The sequence below is a fragment of the Sceloporus undulatus genome, chromosome 3 (genome assembly GCF_019175285.1).
Source record: "Sceloporus undulatus isolate JIND9_A2432 ecotype Alabama chromosome 3, SceUnd_v1.1, whole genome shotgun sequence".
Classification (NCBI taxonomy): Eukaryota; Metazoa; Chordata; class Lepidosauria; order Squamata; family Phrynosomatidae; genus Sceloporus; species Sceloporus undulatus.
In genome coordinates, this window is record NC_056524.1 from 7,890,426 (window position 1) to 7,913,387 (window position 22,962).

Here is a 22,962-nt window from a genome sequence, read left to right on the forward strand (position 1 = left end):
CGGGACTGGAAAGAGGAAAGAGCGGCCCCCGCTTGGACGCTCTAGGAACACGCCTCGGTTCGCTTTGGTTGTGATTGACACAGGAACCGAACCGAAGGGAGCAAGGATAGGGAGAAGAGAGGGGCGGGGCCAGGGAGGGTTCTCAACCAATCAGGGCGGAGGCTGAGAGGGGGGAAAAAAGGTGTGTAATCGTAATAGAGAGAGAGGGAGAGCAGAGAAATGGGGGACGATGAAAGGGGCGTGGCCACCGAAGAGGGAGGGATGTTTGTTAGTGGGTGAGGGAGGTGTCGGTTTGTAGGCGGCGACCAATCAGAAGCGTGGAGGGGCGTGCCTAAACGGAAAAGGAGGGATTACGCAGGTAAGGTGGGGAGAACTAGTCAGTTGGTGTCAGCGCTCGAGGAAGGTGAGTAGGGAGGGAAGAGGAAAGGAAGCGGCGCTGTTTTTGGGGCTCAAGGGAAGGGAATGGTTTTGATCTGAGGAGAGTTAATAAGGTAAAAGAATAGTAAATTAAAACAATTAAAATAAATAAAATAATTATTTTTAAGAAATATTAAGTTAAAATAATAGTAAATTAAAGCAAATAAATAATTCTTTTAAAAAAATAATAAATTACAATAAATAAATCTTTTAAAAATAACAAATTAAAATAATATTAAATTAAAACAATTAAAAAAGTAAATAAATTTTTTTTTAAAATAATAAGTTCAAATAATATTAAATTAAAATAATTAATATAAATAAAATTCTTTTTAAAAAATAAAAATAATATTAAAATAAAATAAATCTTTAAAAAAATGACGAATTAAAATAATATTAAGTTAAAACAATTAAATAAAATAAATAAAATAATTGTTTTTTTAAATAATAAATATCAAATTTAAATAACTAAAATAATTCATAATAATAATAATAATGGGTGCTTGAAAGAAAAACAATTTCAGAGGGAAATTTAATACCAAAATAATATTCAAATAGAATCTATAGAGCACTTCATCGGATTAAGCCATAGATAGGGTCCACTTCCTTTCATTTGTTTTGTCCTAACACCAAAGGAGGGCAAAGTGCTATCAAATGTAGGACATTTGAGGAGAAATGTAGGGCATGAGCAACTAAGAGCCAAAAAACCCACTGGTATAAATAGAAATCTCTGCTTCTTTATGCTGTGTCCGTGCTGCAGAAATAACCCAGTATGGCACCACTTTAACTGCCGTGGCTCAGTGCTGTGGAATTCTGGGAATTGTAAGGTTTTTTATTGACCGTTTTAAACATAAAAAACAACACATTCGTACACGAATATTTACATAAATGTTTTAACATAAGCTTTCTATTCTAAATCCTCCATCACAGCGAAATGACATGGCCATCTGTCAATGGGGATGCTTTGACTGAGAGTCCCTGCATGGCAGAATGGGGCTGGACTGGGTCAGGGCCCTTCTTGGGGTCTCCTCCAACTCTAGGATGCTGTGATTCTAGCCCCAAAACCCCTGTGGCCTCATTGGGCTACAACTCCTGGGACAAGAAGACCCAGCGCAAAGGTGTCCTGAGAAATTGCACTCCCAAACATACTGTGATTTTTCAACAGTGATAATGTGAGTGGCACCTTCACATTATTATTAAGCCTTATTTACAAATGCTGTAAATTTACACAGCACTGTACATACAAGCAGTTAAAATAGATAAAATAAACCTGCCTGTGGCTAGTCTATTTTTATTCTGTAAAATAATTAAACACAATACATGTCAATACATCTTACAAGGGACACCATTTTACTAGAGCCAGTGTGGCGTAGTGGCTTGAGCGTTGGACTGTGACTCTGGAGACAGGGTTTGAATCCTGGTACAGACATGGAAACCCATTGGGTGACCTTGGGCAAGTCACACTCTCTCAGCCTCAGAAGATGGCAATAGCAAACCTCCTCTGAAGAAACTTACCCAGGCCTGTTACAGACTGCCAAAATAAAGCTGCTTCGGGTCTCTTTGGAGGTATGCTGTTTAAATTATGCGTGCATCCTAAGAATCCGGAAGCTGCTCCAAAGCTGCACTCCAGTGCTTAAGAATGGAGTGTGGCTTTGGTGTGACTTCCGGACTCTTAGGACCCATGCATCATTTAAACAGCATACCTCCAAAGAGACCCCAAGCAGCTTTATTTTGGCAGTCTGTAACTGGCCCAAGAAAACACATGATATGTTCGTCTTAGGGTCGCCATACATTGGGAACGACTTGAAAGGTCACAGCAACAACTTTACTATGCTGTTGTATTTAATGGTACACAACCATCCGTGGATTACGGTATCCACAGGGGGTCCTGGAACCAAGCCCAGCAAATACGAAGATGCCACTGTACTTGTTCTGTTTTGTCAGATTCATGGAGAGATGTATCTGAGGAAGTATAATATATATGTCAATAAAATTGATATAAGATTTGATTCATTGGTTTTGCAGCTACTTGCCTCACTGATTGCAAGTAGCTGCAAAATCAGTCAATCGAATCTTCTATCAATTTGTTTTAAAAATATATAGTTTCCAAGCTGGGCTGCCGCTTACGTCACTGATGATGCACAAATGATTGACATGCATTTTGAAGCGGTGCAAACTAATGGGGACGACAGTCGTGCCAAAAAAGAAGCGATTACAAGGGGATAATGAGAAGATCCACTTTCATAGTTGGAATGATGGACCTTTTGGAATCGGTTTACCAACACGGAGTGAAGGCAAATCACACACCGGTTTAAATGTAAGTTGGAATGAGCCCCAGTTATACCAGAGAGAAAATTGTGTGGAACTTCAGTAGCACTTTTTGACTAAGCCTCTTCAAGATGGCATGATGCGCCGTTTATAGCAAGCAAATATTTTATTAGAGTCATAGTCCCATGGCATCTTTTAAAGATTAACAGATTTACTGTAGTATACACTTTCAGAGTCCAGAGTCCGTTTCATCAGCTGCATGAAGTATTATCCACCGTTGGCAAGTGTGTGTATATAACACACGTTAGCTGAGGAATGCACTCCGTACACCTGAAGAAGTAGGAAAGATGAGGACCAGTCTGGAAGCGTTGATAATCCAGAAATTAACACTTGTTGTTGTGTGCCTTCAGGTCATTTCCAATTTACAGCGATCCTAAGGTGAACTGCCATAAGGTTTTCTTGGCATGATTTGTTCAGAGGAGGTTTGTCATTGCCTTCCCCTGAGGCTGAGAGTGTGTGACTTGGCCAAGATCACCCAGTGGGTTTCATGACCAAGCTGGAAATCAAACCCAGGGTCTCCAGAGTCATATTTAACACAAGGGAACCAAAAAGGAAGAAGAATGGAGGCAGGAGGAGAATCGAAGCAAACCACAGTTCCCTGTGAGATTCAAACTTTGATAGTGTAGGTTTGTTTAAACCAGGATTAGGCAAGTTACAAACCTCGAAATGTTTTTGTACAGAAAGTCACACTCTCTCAGCCTCAGAGGATGCACATGGCAAACCCCCTCTGAAGAAACCTGCCAAGGAAATCCCATTATAGGGTCTCCTTAAGGTTGTCCTAAGTCAGAAATGATGTGAAAGCACACAACAACAACAACAACCTTTCAGGTCTAACCAACACAAACAGCAGTAAGGGATGATGTGAATTGTGTCCAACAACTCTAGGGCCACATGTCCCTCCATTTTTTTAACTATTGAGAGTTAAACCAAGATCAGCTCACCATTTGCGGACTTGGTTGGATATCACAGGGAACAGTGATCGGCTTAACATTAAAACTGGAAACTTGCAGACACTTCAATGCTGATGTGAAGCAGGATGAAGGGGATGATTTATGAGCATGAAGTTTGCTGTAGAGCAGGAGACCATAGTTCCCAATTATATCTGAACCAGTGTCAGAAAAAGAGAGGAATATTTCTTTTTCTTGAGCTTAATGTACCAATTCACACTATGGGTTGTGATCCAATTTGCTTGAAGTGCAACTGACATCATTATGAAAAATCCCAGTCATTAATTCTGAATGGTTATGGTCTTCTTTTTTTCCTTTATTTTATTTTTTTTGGGGGGGTTGGTATGACACACAACATGCAAAGACATAAAAAATGTAATTCACATGAAATTGTATGCATGAAAATTGACAGAGTTGCACACAAGAGATGTTTAGGACAGCCGCACATGTGAAAGAATGCTTCATTCAACACAAAATGCGCACAACATGGTCAGGAACATCACTGCTAGCCCAAAATCTGACTCACAATATCTTTTACTACGGTTGGAATGGTATTCAAATAAAAGCCTGTGAAGTAAGCCAATACTCCATAAGCTATCTGGTTCAGGAAACTGGCAACTTAAAAAATAATAATAAGCAGAGACCAGACCATATTTGTGTTCATTGGAAACAGTTGTTTATTTGGACATGGAGCAGCACCAAACCACAAACTGCTACTTTGAGTAGTACTGAACTATGCTGATCTTCAGGGCATGTCTATAAGGTGTCTTTGTTGTTTGTTATTGTGTGCCTTCACGTCGTTTCCAATTTATGGCGACCCTAAGGCAGTTGGGCCTGTCATGGGGTTTTCTTGGCAAGAGGAGGTTTGCCATTGTCTTCTACGGAGGCTGAGAGAGTGTGACTTGCCCAAGGTCACCTAATGTTTTCATGGCTGAGGTAGGAATTGAACCCTGGTCTCCAGAGTCGTAGTCCAGCATTCAAACCACTACACCACACTGGCTCTCATAAGGTGTATACAAAACATTAATGAATTTCAGATCTAGATTTGGATCCTATCTCCCAAGATATCTCAATCTGTATATACAAATATTTTTAAAAATCCAAAACACGTCTGATCCCAAGCATTTTGGATTAGGGAGACTCAACCTGTATGTGGTTGAGTCTCCATTTTGGATTAGGGAGACCCCTCCTCTTTGTCTAGCTATCGTCCGATTTCTCTTCTCCCCTTTCTTTCTAAGGATTTGGAACGGGTTGTTTATTCTCGCTGTCTTGAGTTTCTTGAAGCCAACTCCATCCTCAATCCCTTTCAGTCTGGTTTCCGCCCAAAGCATTCCACTGAGACAGCCCTCACTAAGATCTCAAATGACCTTTTACAGGCCAAGGCTAATGGCCTTTACTCTGTTCTCATCCTTCTTGATTTGTCTGCAGCCTTTGACACTGTTGATCACTGTCTCCTAATTGACATACTCTCTGACCTTGGGTTCTCAGACTCTGTTCTCGACTGGTTTAGATCTTACTTGTCTGGCAGATCTTTTGCAGTAGTTGCAGGTGGTCAGACTTCTTCTCCTGTTCCCTTATCTGTTGGAGTTCCCCAGGGCTCTGTTCTGGGTCCCCTTCTGTTTTCTCTCTACACACTGTCCTTAGGAAAACTCATCAGCTCTTTTGGTTTTTCCTACCATCTCTATGCCGATGACACCCAGCTGTATCTTTCCACCCCTGACCTTTCTCCAAGGCTTGAACAGCAAGTCTCGTCTTGCCTTACAGCTGTCTCACAGTGGATGCGCCATCGGCGTTTGAAGCTCAACATGTCCAAGATGGAGCTTCTTGTCTTTCCTCCTAAGCCCAACCTTCAACACTCCTTTTCTGTCTCTGTGGACAACATTTCCATTCAACCAGTCCAGCAAGCCCGCAGTCTTGGTTTTATCTTTGACTCTTCTCTGTCGTGTATCCCTCAGATCCAGACCACAGCCAAGGCTTGTAGATTCTTTTTGTACAATATTGCCAAAATCCGACCATATCTCTCCGCCTCTACTGCCAAGATCCTGGTCCATGCCCTAGTGATCTCACGACTTGATTACTGTAATGTCCTCCTGGCTGGGCTTCCTTTTTCTCACCTCCGTCCTTTAATCTCTGTCCAGCATTCAGCTGCACGCATTATCACTTCCACCCACCGCTCTGACCACATCTCTCCTGTGTTGGCATCCCTTCACTGGCTCCCTCTCCCTTTCCGCATTCAGTATAAGCTCCTGCTGTTGACATTCAAAGCCCTCCATGGACTGGCCCCTCCTTACTTATCTGACCTTCTTTCTCCTCACCTTCCCACCAGGGCCCTCCGTTCTGGTAGTCAAGGGTTCCTGTCCCAGCCCAGGATTTCCTCTGCCCCATCCCGGATTCGCCCCTTTTCACTTGCTGCCCCTCACTCCTGGAACCTTCTTCCTCCACAAGCAAGAGCCATGACTTCTTTAACCAGCTTCAAAACGGAGTTGAAAACCATCCTATTCAGAGAAGCCTTCCCAGGCATCGCATAATTGTCGCTTACTATCTGATGTTCTGTTGTTGGCTGTTTATCAAATCATTTCCTGTATTGCTATGTACTGTATATGTATTATCCTACTTGTGAGTATGTATTTTCCCTGGATAATGATTAACCTTCCATTTTGAAGCCAAGCCCTCCCTTCAGTCCATCTGCCTTGGTCCAGGCCTCAGAGGTTGAGAGGAACTGCTGGACCTCTTACCCTTTCCCTCCACCACTCCCTTCTCCTTCTGTGTCATGTCTTTTTAGATTGTAAGCCTGAGGGCAGGGAACCGTCTAACTAAAAAGATTGTATGTACAGCGCTGTGTAAATTTACAGCGCTTCATAAATAAAGGTTAATAATAATAATAATGTGGAATTATAGAAGGTAGCACTGCACTGATATACTCTTTTATCACACCTAAAGAGGAAACATCTGACCCTCCAGATGTTTTGGACTGCTGCTTTTGCAGTCTCTTATCATTAGCCATGTTGGATGGGGATGATAGGAGCTACAAGCGAAAATATCAGAGGTGGAAAGGTTTCCAAACTCTACATTACATAATAGCCCGCTTTTAGTACAGGATGGAGCCATGGCAGTTAAAGCGGTGTCAAATGGGATTTTTAGATTGTATGCCATTGGAAGGCTTTATGTTGTTTTATGATTTCGTAAAGTGCCGTGCAAAACCTATGGCGCTACATAAATAAAAACTTGTTGTTTCTGCAATGCAGATGTAGGTTGTAACATTCATGGGGTCACCAGAAATCAAGAGACAACTTGAAGCCATATACACAGTATTCCAATCCATCTTTTTGCCTCTGATTCAAAGTGAGCACAGTGTCTCCACCAGTCAATGGATGTGCCACATATACATGCCTGACTCATCATGAGCATATGGAGCCAGTCATAAGGTGTTGCTGTTAAAAGAACTACATATGAATTCTTTCTGTTTATCACTATTGTTTTCCTGGTTTCAACCAGCTATTCAATAATACTCTATGAGAAAAAACAGAATCATTCTGTCCTGTTGTTGTCATCAACACACAGGATACCTAGACTATGAATAGATACTGTATATCCATTCCTCGTCCAATCTCCTTACTTTCTTTTACTCCTTGCTGGTATTTAATAAAAATCCCCCCCGCCCTTGTATGAATCCCACACAGCATCAGTTCTCTTGCTGCAGTTGCTTGAAAGTATATGGAAACAAAGAGCCAGCATGATGTAGTGGTTTGAGTGTTGGACTACGACTCTGGAGATCATGGTTCGAATCCTGGTTCAACTGTGTAAACCCGCTGGGTAGCTTAGGGCAAGTCACAGTCTTTCCGCCTCAGGATGGCAGTGGCAAACCCACTCTGAAAAAACGTGCCAAGAAAACCCCATGATAGGTTCACCTTAGAGTCGGCATAAGTTGGAAATGATTTGAAGGCATACAACAACAATAGGAAACAATGTGAAGGCCGTACATTGAGGAATGTCTGAATTGTACCCCTTTGAGTATGCCTATTGACTCATGATAAATTTCTCTGTTGAAGGAGTAAATGTGTGCAAGGAAGACACATCCTCTGATGTCTAGTGTTGTCATTAGGGAAGTGGACTGGAGCTCTCTAGCTGAGATTTCTAAATACCACCCAAAAGTACAGATCCCAGGATTTTATTAGACTGAGCTGTGACAGGTAAAGTAGGATCAGATATTCGTGAAGATGGATTCAGAGTGCATTGTGAAAGTTGTAAAAAGAGAAATAGGCAGATTGCTGGAGGTCTGTCCTACAGAGTTAATCCTGCATCACATCCCAGAATGAAATTTCTATGAACAAATTTTCTTTAAGATTGGACTAGATAGCCCTTGTGGTCCCTTCTAACTCTATGATTCTATGAAATTGCTAGATTTGTTTCTGGCTATATAACCGCAGCGCATATGTGAACACGTATAACCACTGAATATACTGTAGTTAAGGAAGAAATAATGGGGATTACTGTATACAGTTAGTATAGTGTGAATTCGCCTTTCCATGGTGACCTGTCATATCCAGGCAGTTATAGTTCTAGCTGTAGTTGCAGAAGCCAAATTTTTGTCACCTCTAAATTATTTTAATGAAATGTTTTATTGTTTTATCACTGTATTGTTTGATTGCTTAATTCTTTTAAACTATACTTCACAGGTTGTTATATTGCAATAATGGCCTTGTTCCCACTATGTTTAAATTGGGATCAGGATCCAGGTTAAACAGGCATGGTTCCCACTGAAACCGATTTTAGAAATTGATTCAGAAAGGAGGGGGCATGCTTTTTGACCATTTTTACCCATTTAACCTGTGTTAAAAAGATGCTGGGAAAATGGGGTGTTTTTTGGGCTGAATCAGTTTATTTAGAAATAAATCAATTCAGCCCAAGTGGGAACCAGGTGGATTTGAATCGGATTTGAATCTGCCCTGGTTCCCACTGGCAGCCTGGCCCAGGGGGGCAGCTGGCATGGCCCGGCCTCTCCTGGCCTCAAAATCCTTACCGGCGGCTTTGGCCACTGACTGGTTTCCCTGTGCCTTTTTTAAAAGTTCCCATGGCCAGGAAGGCCGGAAGGAGGTAGCAGAGAAGCCGGAAGCCTTGCAACCTCTTTCACGGCTTTCTCCCAGTTTCTTCTCTGCAACCTCCTAACGGCCTCCCTGACCATGGGAAATTTTTTTAAAGGTGCAGGAAAACCAGTTAGCCAAAGAAGCCGGTAAGGAGGCTGGGCTGGGGATTTGGGGGCCAGAAGAGGCCAGAGACGGGCCGGGCAATCAAGCTGCCCCCCCCCCCGCCACTTGCTGATTACTGGTCCGATTCCCGAAACCAGCACAAACATAGTGGGAACTACGGTTTTTCAGAACTGATTTCAGGAATCGGTTCAGGAAACGGATTTTCCAGTAAGTGGGAATGGGCCCATTGTAAACTACTGTTGTTGGATTAGTACAGAATAGTCTAAATGAATAAATAAAAATTGCAAGAAGGGAGACTGTGACTCAAAGTTAGGAAGAGTTTCCAGACAGTAAGAGCTGTGGATCAGATAGCTAGTGAAAGCGGAGGGGAGACTGGATGACCACCTCTCAGGGATACGTGTCTGTGAATTCCTCCATTGGCAGTTGGACTATATGGCCCTTGGGATAGAAACATAGAATTGGAAGATCCATCCAGTCCAACCCCCTGCCATGCAGGAATAAACCACCCAAGCATCCCTGACAGATGGCCATCCAGCCTCTGTTTAAAGACCTCCAAAGAAGGAGACTCTACCACACTTCAAGTCAGCAGCATATTTCACTATCAAACAATGGATGTTCTTCATAATGTTCAGGTTGGATCGCTTTTCCTGTAGCTTGAATCCATTGTTCCGTGTCCTATTCTTTGGAGCCGCAGAACACAAACTTGCTTCTTCTTCACTGTGCCATCCTTTGTTAATTTGTTATATAATTCAAACTATATTCAAGCATGGCTTTCATGTACAAGTCTATGTTTTTTAGCTTTCTTCTTGCACAACATATTTGTGAAGATCAGAGTATCTGCATGTTCAAGCTGTAATGTCATGTGCACATTATAATCTTTTGATAAATAAATACATTGGTCTTCACATTCGGTGGGGTTAGGGGTGAGAAGACACCTCTAGGAATCTCCAGGTCCTCAGTGCAACTTTGTGGTCAACATTTGCCAGAACTTGATCACAGAATCATATTGGAGGACCTACAAATGCCTAGAGAAGTTTTTTCTTTAGGAACTTATAGGTTCTCCAGCACATCTTTTTTGTCAACTTCTGGCAGACCTGTGCTGGAGGACCTAGAAATTTCTAGAGGGAACATATTGATCAAAACTGCAAATAATCAAAGCCGCAAATGCGAAGTGCCAACTCTAAATAATTTGGGCACCTCTTGGAAATAAGTTGACTGTTCCAAGTGATGCACCTTTGACTTATGTAAGGGTAACTCTTCAAATACCATCTTCAAGCCATGTTCCAGACATCACGAGTCTCTTATCGCATCTATCACCAGATAAATATGCCTTAAATTTGATGAGAGATTCATTTCCCATTTGAACAGGTCCAACTTCTAATGTATTTTAAAAATGAACCAAATTAACTAGGGCTTCAGTATGGGCTGATGGCTGAATTCAAGACTTCTAGAAGAAGAATGAGCAAACCGACATGTGGCTCCATGACATTCCCCAACATCCCATTCAGTATATTGAACATCCCATTCATTATTTAGTGTAAGGGAATTTTTTCACAATTTTTCAAAGCTGGGAATAGCTTTTTTTTTTTAAAGCCCCTCCTGAGTCTAAAACAAAAAGGAGGTTGAAAATATGAATAAAGTACCCCTGCAACCCCTGGGTGTGGAAAGTGTGGACATTGGAACACATGCAATCTTCACGCCAATTTTAAGCTTGCAAGGGAACAAAAATATTGCACCCAAATTCCCCCACTGTTTCCAAGACGGTATGTGGGCAGTTTATCCACGTTTTTACCCCACTCCAGGTTGTTTTAGGCTCAGGAAAGGTAGCTTTTTTCCCAACAGGACCAGAGTACTGACGTGTGTATTGCTTCTTGTTGGGGAGGAAAAACATCTCTCCTGAGCTTGAAAATGGTCCAACTGTAGAGTTCAATGGGCCTGTTTAAAGTCCAAACAATATTTTACGATTGTGTTAGGGAGGTGCATGCAACCCTCTGAGATTCGAAGAGAGGCATGCGGGACCTCTTTAAGAATTGCCTGCATGTTATCTAGAGGAACTTTGCTGATTTATATTCCTGTACAGTTGCCCCTCCTAACTCATGGATCTGAGATCCGCGACCTCGAATATCTGCGGAGGGGCGACCTGTGCTATTTTCAGTGACACGCGCACCCAGGGCATGGGCACGGAGGCATGTCCCATGCAAACCTATGAGGCTTGAATATGCACAAGCCTCTGTTTTTGCGCATGGGGGGGGTTCTGGAACAGATCCCCTGTGAAAACGGAAGGCCAACTGTATTATTAAATATTTATTTAGTTTATGGTATATGTTCTTATCCCTACCCCCTTTCTTTTTTTGACTACTAGACACCATACCATCCTATTTGGCAAGGACAATGCTACTTAATTTTCTGCTGTCTCACTTTTTCAGCTATTTGTAAAATGTCCCAGCTTCCCTCTCCTCCTCCCACTTTCCCCCTTTATCCTCAGGTAACTTCAGCTGCTTCAAATAGAGTTAAGAACGTAAAAGTATTTTGTACTCTGTTAACTCAGCAGGAGAAGAGAAGGTGGAATCCTGCCCTTCCCAGTAGGCTCAATCAAAAGCAAACTACTGCAGCCCCTCCTACCTTGTCTGCTCTTCCTCACTTTTAACTTTTGCCATCTTGACCACATTCTGATGCTGCGTGTGTGTGTGTGTGTGTGTGTGTGTGTGTGTGTGTGTGTGTGTAATGTATGGAGATAGAGAGAGTTAGATTTAGCAATTTTCACAATTTTTGCATTATTGTTAGCAATTTTATTTTGCGGAATTTGTTTAAATGTGTATTTTGATTGTGTAAATTTTGGGTCTATGGATCATAATAAATTACGACAGATTAGCTTGGCCACACATGTCTAAGTTTTCCTTTGTGAAATGTTGGAGGATATGGGACAGGATATTATTATTATTAAGTGGAATTCTGGTTTTACATTGAGGAAACTCTGCATCACCCTAGGCCCCCTCTTATAGGGACAGCAGTGGGTCATTTTATTAATCTGGTTCAGGGAGAGGATAAGTAGCCCCTTTTTTCTTCCACTGCAAGAGTTGAGACTCTTGGACATGTTCAGAGCCTGTTGCTCTTGGTTTGACATTTTGAAGCGGCATATTGAAGTCCACTCTTGGCAAGTCAAGGAAGATTATATCTACTGCCAAGGAGCCTGCTTCTGTGCCTTACTCCGGAACAAGGTTGAAAGGTCTGTCTTGCGTTATTTGATCCTTTGTGTAACTGTCAGCAGGCATTCCTTATGGCTTTCCAGCAGGACAAGAAAATCTCTTAATCCAGAGATTGCTTTTATATGAATATCTGTATCTGAATAGAGAAAAAAGACAGAGGAGTGAGTGGTATTTTTTTTTTTAAAAGAAGGTGTTTGTAGTTCTCTCTTTGCAAAGGATTTACTGGGAAAGGTGAACCATTTAAAAAGAATTACAAAGGTGTGTGATACACATCTCAAAAACCGAAATATTAGTTAGACCAAGGGAGGGAAACAGTGGAGTTGAGCTATTAACGGAATTGAATTCTGTGGTGTGAAAGGACTGGAAGGCTCTTGCTGTTTGCTATTGAAGAGGAATTGTTGTTTGGGATTTAGCAACTGGGAAAGAACAGCTGGTGATTCTTGAGCAGCTGCTTACATTCAGTGGAAGTTGGTTTTGTCAAAATCACAGGCAGAATCTGCTTGCAAACAGTGAGTATAAAGTGAGATGGATTTTATTCAGAAGAATGAGCATTTGAACTTGTCGCCTATATGGAGCTCTCTTTCTTTTTACAACCTATTCATTTATGAAGCAAAAATTGACTTCGAAACTTGCGGCCAGATATTCAATACTGTGGCCTCAATCCAGCATAAATATTTGCATGCGGAGCTATGCCATGGCAGCACTATGTAACACCAATGCAACATAGCAACATTGCACAATACATGCCACTGGCAGGGTGCCATTGCAGGATGCGCTATGTACAACTGCAGTGCAAAGTCTAGGATGCACAATCACAATGCTTAATGCGCAACTTGGAAAGACGAGGCACAGACGAACATATTGTCTGTGCAACTCGGCTTCTGTCACTATCCACAGAATATGCCCATTGCATAATGGTGATTTTTGTGGTCTGCATGTATAATGTGACTTATGAATGTGTTCCTAAGTGAATTCCATGCTGTGTGTGTCGATGTGTTGAGTTTTCTGTGATTCTGCTCTTCTTCCCTCTCCCAAGCTGCTGCCACACTGCAAAAATAAGGCAGTTTGACACCACTTCCATGACACCATCCTTTGGAATCCTGGGATTTGTAGTTTATTGCGGCATCAGAGCTTTCTGACAGGGAAGTTAAATATCTCACAAAAGTACAGATTCCATAGCACTGAGTCATGGCAGTTAAAGTGGTGTCAAATTCTTTGTTTCAGCAGTGTAGAGACACACATGCCAGTTATCTGCATACTCCTACATCCTTTGGGTCTTAATTCTTCTCCTGAATGAAGGCCTGCATATTCACATGGGTGAAGGTTGACAAGTGTATACTGCTGCAGTTGTAGAACTCCTGTGTTATTTACCAATTCACTTCCAGGCTTGATTTCAAATGATAATGTTTGACATTACATGATCTGAGCCCAGCAGAGTCTCTTGGGGCGCCTTTGGGTTTTAGATTCTGCTGATAGGGTTCAGTTTCAACTTCCATGTTCTCTGGATGGAAGTTGGTCATCTACCGGGAGCCAGGGCTTTTCTGTGGTAGCACCAGAATTATGGAGCAAGCTGCAAAATCACAGAATAAAACATGTGTCTTTGCTGAGAGATAGGTGGACTTATTTTCATAGAATCATAGAGTTGGAAGAGAGCGCAAGGGCCATCCAGTCTAACCCCATTCGGCCATGCAGGAAATCCAAATCAAAGCATCCCCAACAGATGGCCATCCAGCCTCCGTTTGAAGACCTCTAAGGAAGGCGATTCCACTACCCTCCGAGGGAGTTTGTTCCACTGCTGAACAGCCCTTACTGTCAGGAAGTTCCTCCTAATGTTCAGGTGGAATCTCTTTTCCTGTAGCTTGCATCCATTGTTCTGGGTCCTGTTCTCTGGAGCAGCAGAAAACAAGCTTGCTCCCTCCTCAATGTGACATCCTTTCAAATATTTAAACATTTTAGCATTTCCCTAGTGATCCCTAGTGATCTTACCACATTTTCAAATATTTAAACATCATTCTGCAACGTGCATAGGAACCAGCTCTAGATTTTGTTTGCAGAAGATCCCATATTCAAGTTCTGGGTTTTTTTCCCCGTTATTTTTTTAAATTATTATTTACAAATCTCATTAATCCAGAGATTCCCAACCTTTGGTTCGCCAGATGTTTTGGGCTTCAGCTCTCAGAGACCCCAGCCATCTTAGTCAACAGTCAGGAATTCTGGGAGCTGAAGTCCAAAACACCTAAAGGATCCAAGTTTGGGAACCATTGCATTAACTCACCTGGTGAAGGTTCTTGTTGGAAGATGGTCTAGAAATATAATTTAAAAGTGTGTGTGTGTGTGTGTGTGTGTTGTGTGCCTTCAAGTCATTTCCAATTTATGGTGACCCTATCATGGCGGGTTTTCTTTGCAAGGATCGCTCGGAAGCAGTTTACCATTGCCTTCCTCTAAGGCTGAGAGCGTGTACCTTGCCCAAGGTCACCCAGTGGGTTTCAGGGTTGAGCTGGGAATTGAACCCTGGTCTCCACAGTTGTCTAACACTCAAACCACTATACCACACTTTTGCTTGCTTCTTATACTATTTTCCAAGTCTCTCCTATTACTCTTCCTTATGAGATTTTTCTCTATGTCTTGTACAATCATTATTATCCAGTTCATGAAACTGAACATTAAAAATCCACAATTAAATTGTGACTTGTAAATGATGGATTTTAGATGTGGATTGTTTTAATGTGTGTACATTTTGCTTAGCCTTTTAGATTGATGTGTTTTAACTGATGTATTGTAATAGATGTTTGTTTGTGTGTTGTTGTTCCGCCGCCTTGATGCATGGGCAGAGGTGGATAAGAAATAATAATAATAATAATTGTGGTTGCTTACCATTCCTAAACCAACTCCTCTAAATATTCACATTGACCAGCTCCCTTGAGAAGATGACTCCTTTTAGAACAGCTGAGGAGGATTGAACATAAAATAAATAACTTAAGTTTTTTTGTGGGTTTTTCATGCTATGTGACCATGTTCTGGAAGAGTTTATTCCCAGCTCTTCCAGAACCCGGTCACATAACCCGAAAAACCCACAAAAAACTATGGACACCATCCGTGAAAACCTTTGACTTCACAAATAAACTTGGTGGCCATGATCCCTAGTGATCTTACCACTAATGTGTAAATTATTACGACTGAATCTTTCTGCTTCTGTAATATTTTGGCTCCCAAGGATACCTCCTCTTTAAATTCTTCTCCTTTGTTCTTATCTTTCAGATATTTAACCTCCCTCTAACAATGTCTTCTCCTGAAATTGCTTCTCTTTCATGGGGCCGGATGACAGTGAAAGGTTGTTCCACGACATACAAAGACTGCAAAGTGTGGCCAGGAGGCAGCCGCACGTGGGATTGGAGAGAAACAGGAACTGATGTAAGTCTCAGATACTTATTTGTGGCCTCTGGAAAGTAATTTCTTTCCCAATAACCAAGCTATAACTCCATTACATGATAGTAGTACAGGGCGCCCGCATTATACGTGGGCGCGCTTTACGCAGACTTGAGCGTATGTGCTCAAGCCGCGGGGAGTGTGTGGGGCGCAAGGGGCAGCGCGTCCCATTCAACTGAATGGGGTGTGCACCCATGGCGCCCCGCACGCTCCCACGCCACCGCGCATGAGCCCCATGCAAATGAATGGGGCTTGAGCATAGGCAGAATTCGCCTTATGCAGGTGGGCCGGAACGGATCCCCTGCGTAAGGCAAGGGCCCACTGTAACTCAACAAGGGATAACTTCATTTGTTTTGCAGTGCAATGTTTTCAAGTTAATTGTGTAGCTGTGATGAGGAGATCTCACTAAATGGTAGAGGAGGAATATCGTATGACTCAAATGCCATCTTGTCCTGCTGGGTGAAAGCATTCAATTTTTTAAAAAATAACATGTTTGAGAAAGAGGAAAATAAACTTTTTTTTTTTTTAATGTGTAACTGACAAATTAACTACGGGTCGAGTCTATCTTGTACAAAATACTCCAAAACCTATTCTATGGATGGCTGAGATAGTGATACCTTTGCTTTCTGGTGGTCCCATGCACACAAACTTTGTTTCATGCACAAAATTACTTAAAATATTGCATACAGTTACCTTCAGGCTATGTGCATATGGAGCATGCAAAACATATTACTTTTGTGTTTAGACTTGGGTCTCTAAGATATCTCTTCAAAATGAAAATGTAGTTTTCACTCAGCTAACTCAGAGAATCTTGCCCTTCCCAGTGGTTTCATTTGCTGTTTGGTTTTCAGCCCTTCCTGAACATATTATCAGCAATTCCAGGGTTTCTCTGCTCAAAACAATAATTTTGTGTATTCTTGCTCACTAAGGACTTTTGCCATCTTGTTGCCTTCTGACCACATTGTGCTGTTGCTCAGCCACTTGTGTCACATTTTTCATCTACGAAATGTTGGAGCGTGAGACAGCATGGCATAGCGGTTTGAGCCCTGGACTGCGACTCTCGAGACCAGGGTTCGATTCACCACTGGGCCATGGAACACAGTTGGTGACTTTGAGCAAGTCACATGCTCTCAGCCTCAGAGGATAGCAATGGCAAACTTCCTCTGAACAAGCCTTGCCAAGCAAACCCCTTAGGGTCTCCATAAGTCGGAAACGACTTGAAGGCACACAACAATAACAGCAAATGTAAACAAAGACAAAGAGAGAGAAAAGCCATTTTGGCTCAGGCCTAGCTTCTGTGCAGAACACTCGGCTAAGTATTTTTTTATTTTCTTTCCTCCATCTCTTTCAAACAGAGATTGAAAGAGAGGGAGCGCTTTGCTTCACGCTTAGCATCTGTCCAAAGCACTCACCTGACTATTCTTTGGTTTCCATCTCCCCTCTCTTCCAGAGAGAACTGTGCTGCAGAGAAAGAGGTATTAGCCTTCATAATACCAGGGCAAGCCTTTTGTGTCGCTTGGAAATATAATCTTCTTTTTTATTCTTTCACGACATCGCTTTCTCCAGAGTGCTGCTTAGAGGCAGTGCAACTTTCCCCGGGCTAATTACTGTAATTACTGTAAACCTGAACCTTTTTCTTTTTGTCTGGGAACTGCCATGTGACTGCCATTAAAGTACATCAAGTTTTTTAGATATAGGGAAGGGAGGAAACTATCCCTCCTGTACAGGATTTTGTATGTGTGTGTTTGTGTTGGAAATTTTTTTTTCTCTAGCCGGGTTAAACCATGTCAGTTTACTGCTTTTACAACGGGGGCATCACCTCAGACTGGTAGCAGAAAGCACTAACCCTTGCAAGGACTGCAAAAAGTCTTACCAACCCCTGCAAGATGAGCGATATGTCAGATGTGCCTGTTTTCACCTTGAGTAAAGCTGCCAATTTGCCTCCAAACCTGACATTTTAGGCTGTAGGATGCTTATGGTAAAATGCTTCTGTTGAAAAGTTAAAAATAGATAATTGCAAATGCTTGAAGTCTGTTGAGAACAGCTGCGTTCTGCGCACAGGCTTCTTGTCTGCAAAGGACGATTGTCGGCAATACCCTATTATGCAAACGTTGTTACAAATGGCAATTTGAGTTTACAAGGAGAAACAAACAAGCTGAGAAGAGGACACATCTGCTTCAGTAAGCCATCATTAGCGGCATTTTGTTCGAATAGATATGTCAGTCTAGAAACCATGTGTGCTGCTGATACTCCAAAGGAAACCAAATATACAAATGTAAAGGGGTATGTGTGTAGTTTTGTCCGGTAGAGAAAATTGCCATACAGGATGCCAATCAGTAATTTAAACCAGAGCTCATACACATCCTGAGACCCATGGAAATTACATGCTGAATCTCCAACAGCAGAGGAAAAGGCATTTGTTGTGGATAATGTGAGCAATGCTGTGAAAGAGGACATAGAAAGGACAATAAGTATCAGTATGTATCTGCAAAGCAGTGGAGGTTCACTCACATTACCTGCACTATGTGCTAGGACACTTTGAAAGTGTGCTGGGACACTTTGAAAGATTCGGACCCTGGAAAAGGAGTATTTATATGCACAGAATCAAGTGTGTTCCACACAAACAGCCATAAGCACAAATAGTCATGGAATAAAAGTAAAATAAATCCAGAGACAATAGATCTTACCTGTCTTGCATTGTGATGAATTTTCTGTGTCCCTCCTCTTATCCTTTGCTGAAAGAAATTTCAGTTTGCCCTCTTTAAGGCCTCAGATAATCAGAGTATTCCACACTAGTTTCACTGCATAGTTTACTGAGAAACAGTGTGGAATTTTTGTTGTTCCAGGTTGTTAAATTAGCTGAGATAAAAATTAGCCAGCGTTTAAAAAAAAATACCAGTGTGTTAATTTGAAGGGCTTTTGTCCATTGTAGTTCAGTATTACTGAAAAAAAGTACAGAATGCTTATAAAATATACATTACAGTATTAGCTTAATTTGTCAAAAAGATTTATTTCTCCCCTGTCCCCCTTCCAAAATACAGCATGTCTCTGGTGTCCAGCCTGCAGATGTGGAAGAAGTCGTTCAGAAAGGTGCCAAAACATTAGTGATTGGCCGTGGCATGAGTGAGGCCTTGCAGGTAAGTTTTACCAGGTACCTTTTCCACTGGAGTTGTGAGGTTCAGACTCTAGCCAATAGCTAGGATATTTGTTTTCCACTAAGACAAGGAGGGGGGAAGATGATAGTCCCTCCAGTCCATCTGCCTTGTTCCAGGCCTTGGAGGTAGAGAAGAACTGCTGGACCTCATCCCCTTCCCCACCACCACTCCCTTCTCCTTTTGTGTCATGTCTTTTTAGATTGTAAGCCTGAGGGCAGGGAGCCGTCTAATTAATCTACAGCGCTGTGTAAATTTACAGCGCTTTATAAATAAAGGTTAATAATAATAATACTCAACATTATTCCAGGTTGCTATTGCATCTCTTGCTGGACAGCTGTTTGGTATGCTGCCATAAGCCCATATTTTATCTAGAACGTCAGGTATGTAGGGAAAGCCACTCCCAGGCAGCCTGTTACCTACCTTAAGCTTGGCTCAGTTGAAACCATTCTCACCTTGATCAGGATTGTGAAGGTGTTGAGAAGCTTTACCCTTACCTCCAATGAATCTGATGAAGACTAGAATCATAAAAAAAAGATTCTTGTGGGTTTTTCGGGCTCTGTGGCCATGTTCTAGAAGAGTTTATTCTTGATGTTTCATCAGCATCAGTGGCTGGCATCTTCAGAGATTCTGGTGAAACGTCAGGAATAAACGCTTCTAGAACATGGTCACATAGACCGAAAAACCCACAAAAAATCTATGGATGCCAGCCATGAAAGCCTTTGACTTCACACTAGAATCATAAGAGTTGGAAGGGATCCTAAGAGTAATTTAACTTCCTGTCATGCAGGAATAGACAACTAAACTACATCTGAGAAATAGCCATCCAGTCACTGTCTAAAGACCTCCTCTTAAGAAGCGTCCACTGCTCTCCAAGGCAATTTATTCCAGCTCTTACGATCAGAAAGTTCTCCTTAAGGTTTGGAGGGAATCTCTTTTCTAGCAGCCTCTTATTAAAGCCTCTTTTGCCCCATCCGCATGCACAAGTATCTCCCAAAAACCTTTCTATGTGCCGGTGTGCTCCCTGTATCCACTCTTGAGTCAGGGAGAGAGACAGGCCGCTTTTCCAAGGGATTTACAATCAAACCTTTCAGATGGTGTGAACCATAGAGACGGAAGGAATGGGAGAGGTAAAAAAGGGATTGCAAGTTTTGTCATTAACGTGAAGAACAGAGGGAGAGGAGGAAAACTGACACCATGTGACTACCCAATATCAGAAATGCTGTGTGAACTTAGTGCACCTGAGGACTAATGCTACAGCAATGTTTGGGGCCTTGCTGACAGGTTTTCCTCATCAATGACAAGGTACACTTAGAGGGCAAGACAGCAACGAGACTGAGATGGCATTGTGCAATACGTATTGCCAAAGGAGCTATTTTCCTACTTTAATGGCGGTTTAAAAGCTGCATGAGATAAAGTCACAAGCATTTGTGATATTGCATCACTTCCCAGCTAACCCCTGGATAAGATGATGGAACCCAGTTGCATTAAGAGGAAAGTCTTCAGTTACCTGTGTGTTCAGATGATTAGTGGAAATTCTCCCATTTCCAGCTTGAGATACAGTGATTAAGTCTGTAGGACAGGTCCTCCCCAGTGAGTGGAATTCACTGCCATAGATAGTTTTCAGATTTGCAGAATATTTTTTTACAAAAACATTGTGACCTATCAACTGGAGCCTACTTCAGAAGGTAAATGCTTGGATTTCAAGAACTCTAGGCATAGGCAGTGATTTGGGACACTAGAACTAAACTGAATTTGCAGTTCCTCCCCTTAAAATCCATGGCTAGCTACTTCAAGTTCTTTCATTTCAGCAATATAACTTACAGTGGGAGACATTTTATTGCTGATGTTCTTAAATAATTTAGAGTCAAAAATCCTAGCCAGTTCATTGAAAACACAAGTGACATACCAGATCCAGCCTTTATTGTGTCCACCCAATGTCCTGGGATAGCCAGTTTATTACCTCCCACCTAGCTTTTTAATGCCAACTTAAAATGGTGCTATTCTAATCTGCTTTTGACCTAAGTGACAATTAGATTTTTATCTGGGCCTCTCCTATGCCCCTGTTGAAGGTTTAATTTTGGTGGTACAGTACATTTTTATTTGTTTCAGAAGATAATATGAAATTCCTGTGGGATGGGTAGTGTGCTAGGAGAGATCTCACTGGTTCCATATGTTTTCTCTACCTGTTTCTTCAAGGTGCCATCATCCACTGTGGACTACCTTAAAAAACATGGGATTGACGTGCTCGTCCTGCAGACAGAGAAAGCGGTGAAAGAATACAATAATCTAGCCTCCAAAGGGGTCAAAGTGGGGGGTGTCTTCCACTCCACCTGCTAGAGTATAGGGGTAGCTCCCCCATTTCCCACCCTCTTGTGCCTTTTGGTGGACGGGGAAAAACAGCTGCTTTTTATTAACACAGGAGCCTTGTCTTGCCGCTTGCCTCAATCCTTGAAAACGTTGAAGAAACAAAAACAAATAGCAGAGGTGAAAAGTGCCATAGCATCATGAATGCAAAGGAAACGAGCATCTGCAGAACTACGATATCACAAGATTAAAAGCGGGAAGGTTCCAGATGGGTCCTGCACCATATATTCATTCAGGAGCATAAGAGTCGCAATGGAAGAATCAATGGAATCATTGGAAGTTTGGTTGTGAGGGAAATCCAGCTAGGGAGACAGAGAAGCTTGAGTTCTTTCAAACCACATTTCAAACCTCTATACATGGGTACCATCATTTCTTCCTCTCTCAAGCCCTGGACACCCAGAAAGAAGATGGAGGTAGTGACGAAAACACTCGCACTGTTATTCACTTTTTCAAGATGGTTCATCTCACAATTACAAGTTTTCCACTGAGGTGTCTAGGACGTGGAAGTCGTCCTAGTCTAGGATTTGGAAGTTCCTAGCCAGAAAAAGATGCTCCGTGCCATCTTGGTGAGCTTCTGCTTCCACTTTCTCCTTTTCCAACATGAGGTTGTTTTTTTAAACATAGTGGACACGAAGAGACAGAAGCTGTTGGCATTTTCCATTTGGAACGTTCCACGTACTTTTTGAGCAAATGGGAAAAGTGACTACCCAATCTCCAGATCCAGCTTTCAGTGACAAAAAGAGATGGAGAAAACAGCCGATTTGAAAGTATATCAAGTAGTCTTATATTGCATCAGTGTATTTTGTCCCAGTATAAACTGCTGGCTGGCTGCCGCTGACCTCAGTTTCAGGCAGTAGTTTTCCTAATCCCACCTGAAGATGCAGGGTGGGGTAGGGTTTGAACCAGAATCTTCTGCAAGCATCTTCTACACATCTTGCATATGGGCCAAGTAACAAACTCTCAAGTCCTAGGCAAAATGTGGCTGATTTTTTATCTTGTGACCCCTTCAGTCTCTCTGGACTATCCTTTCTCTGGCTGAAGCCTCCAGGAAATGAACTTTGCATTTTATGTAAGTTGTGAATACAGTGTGCCCGCGTCATACGCGGGCGCACCATACGCAGCCTTGAGCATACGCGCTCAAGCCGCGGGGCGGAAGGGACGACGCGTCCCATTCAATTGTGTCTGTTGTGCCCCGCGCGCCGCCGCGCACGAGCCCCATTGTTTCCAATGGGGCTCGAGCATAGACGGAATTCGCCTTACGCGGATGGATCCGGAACGGATCCCCTGCGTAAGGCGAGGACGGACTGTATACACATCCATTTAATGTTTTTAAAGTCTATTTTTCTAAAGTGGAAAATTGCTTTTCCCTCATTTTTTTGGCACTTAGTGCACACACCTCATGCCTTTCACAGATGCCTACTCCTCCCTTAAGCTCATACTGTACAAGCCTTTAGGTAACAATAATAATAATGTTTATTTACAGTGTCCTTTTCATTTCCCCTTACACTGAGATGTTGACTTGCATTATGCTGTCCAAGTGAGGCTCTGCCCAGATGTGGCAGTGTTACTCTTCTGCACTTTTCATCAGAGGATCTTGGTGTATTCTGCCTCCCTCCTTAGCAAAAACCGATGTCCTAATAAATCTGTTGTAAAGGTATCGTCTCTTGGTTGCTTCTGGATTTGTACTTGCTAATATAGCTTGGGGTGGAGCGACTGTTGCATGCACAAACACAACCTAATGCTTTGGAGATACAGTTTAACTCCATGTATACCACAACCAAATACCTTTCTCCATAGTTTGGAAATGGCCACCATGTCATGTTGGCTCTAAAAATGCACCTGATTGCAACGTTCCCAGGACAGACCACCACAAAGATCACAATGGAGACAAGTTGGAGCAGATTCAGGGAAG

General features: G+C 42.2%; 1 protein-coding gene across 4 annotated transcripts; it reads left to right on the forward strand.

Moving 5' to 3' along the window:
* The first annotated feature begins 371 nt into the window (after positions 1-371).
* On the forward strand, positions 372-22,254 carry AAMDC (adipogenesis associated Mth938 domain containing). 4 transcript variants are annotated; one of them, XM_042456072.1, is made up of 4 exons: positions 372-403; positions 15,364-15,516; positions 18,573-18,668; positions 20,883-22,254. In XM_042456072.1, exons 2-4 carry the CDS (start codon positions 15,385-15,387, stop codon positions 21,021-21,023), a joined length of 369 nt encoding a protein of 122 aa, XP_042312006.1. In that variant the 5' UTR covers positions 372-403; positions 15,364-15,384; the 3' UTR covers positions 21,024-22,254. The 4 variants fall into 4 exon arrangements, with proteins under 4 accessions (XP_042312006.1, XP_042312007.1, XP_042312004.1 ...); XM_042456073.1 differs by having other exon boundaries at positions 389-491; XM_042456070.1 differs by lacking the exon at positions 372-403 and adding an exon at positions 2,538-2,734.
* Positions 22,255-22,962: the final 708 nt, after the last annotated feature.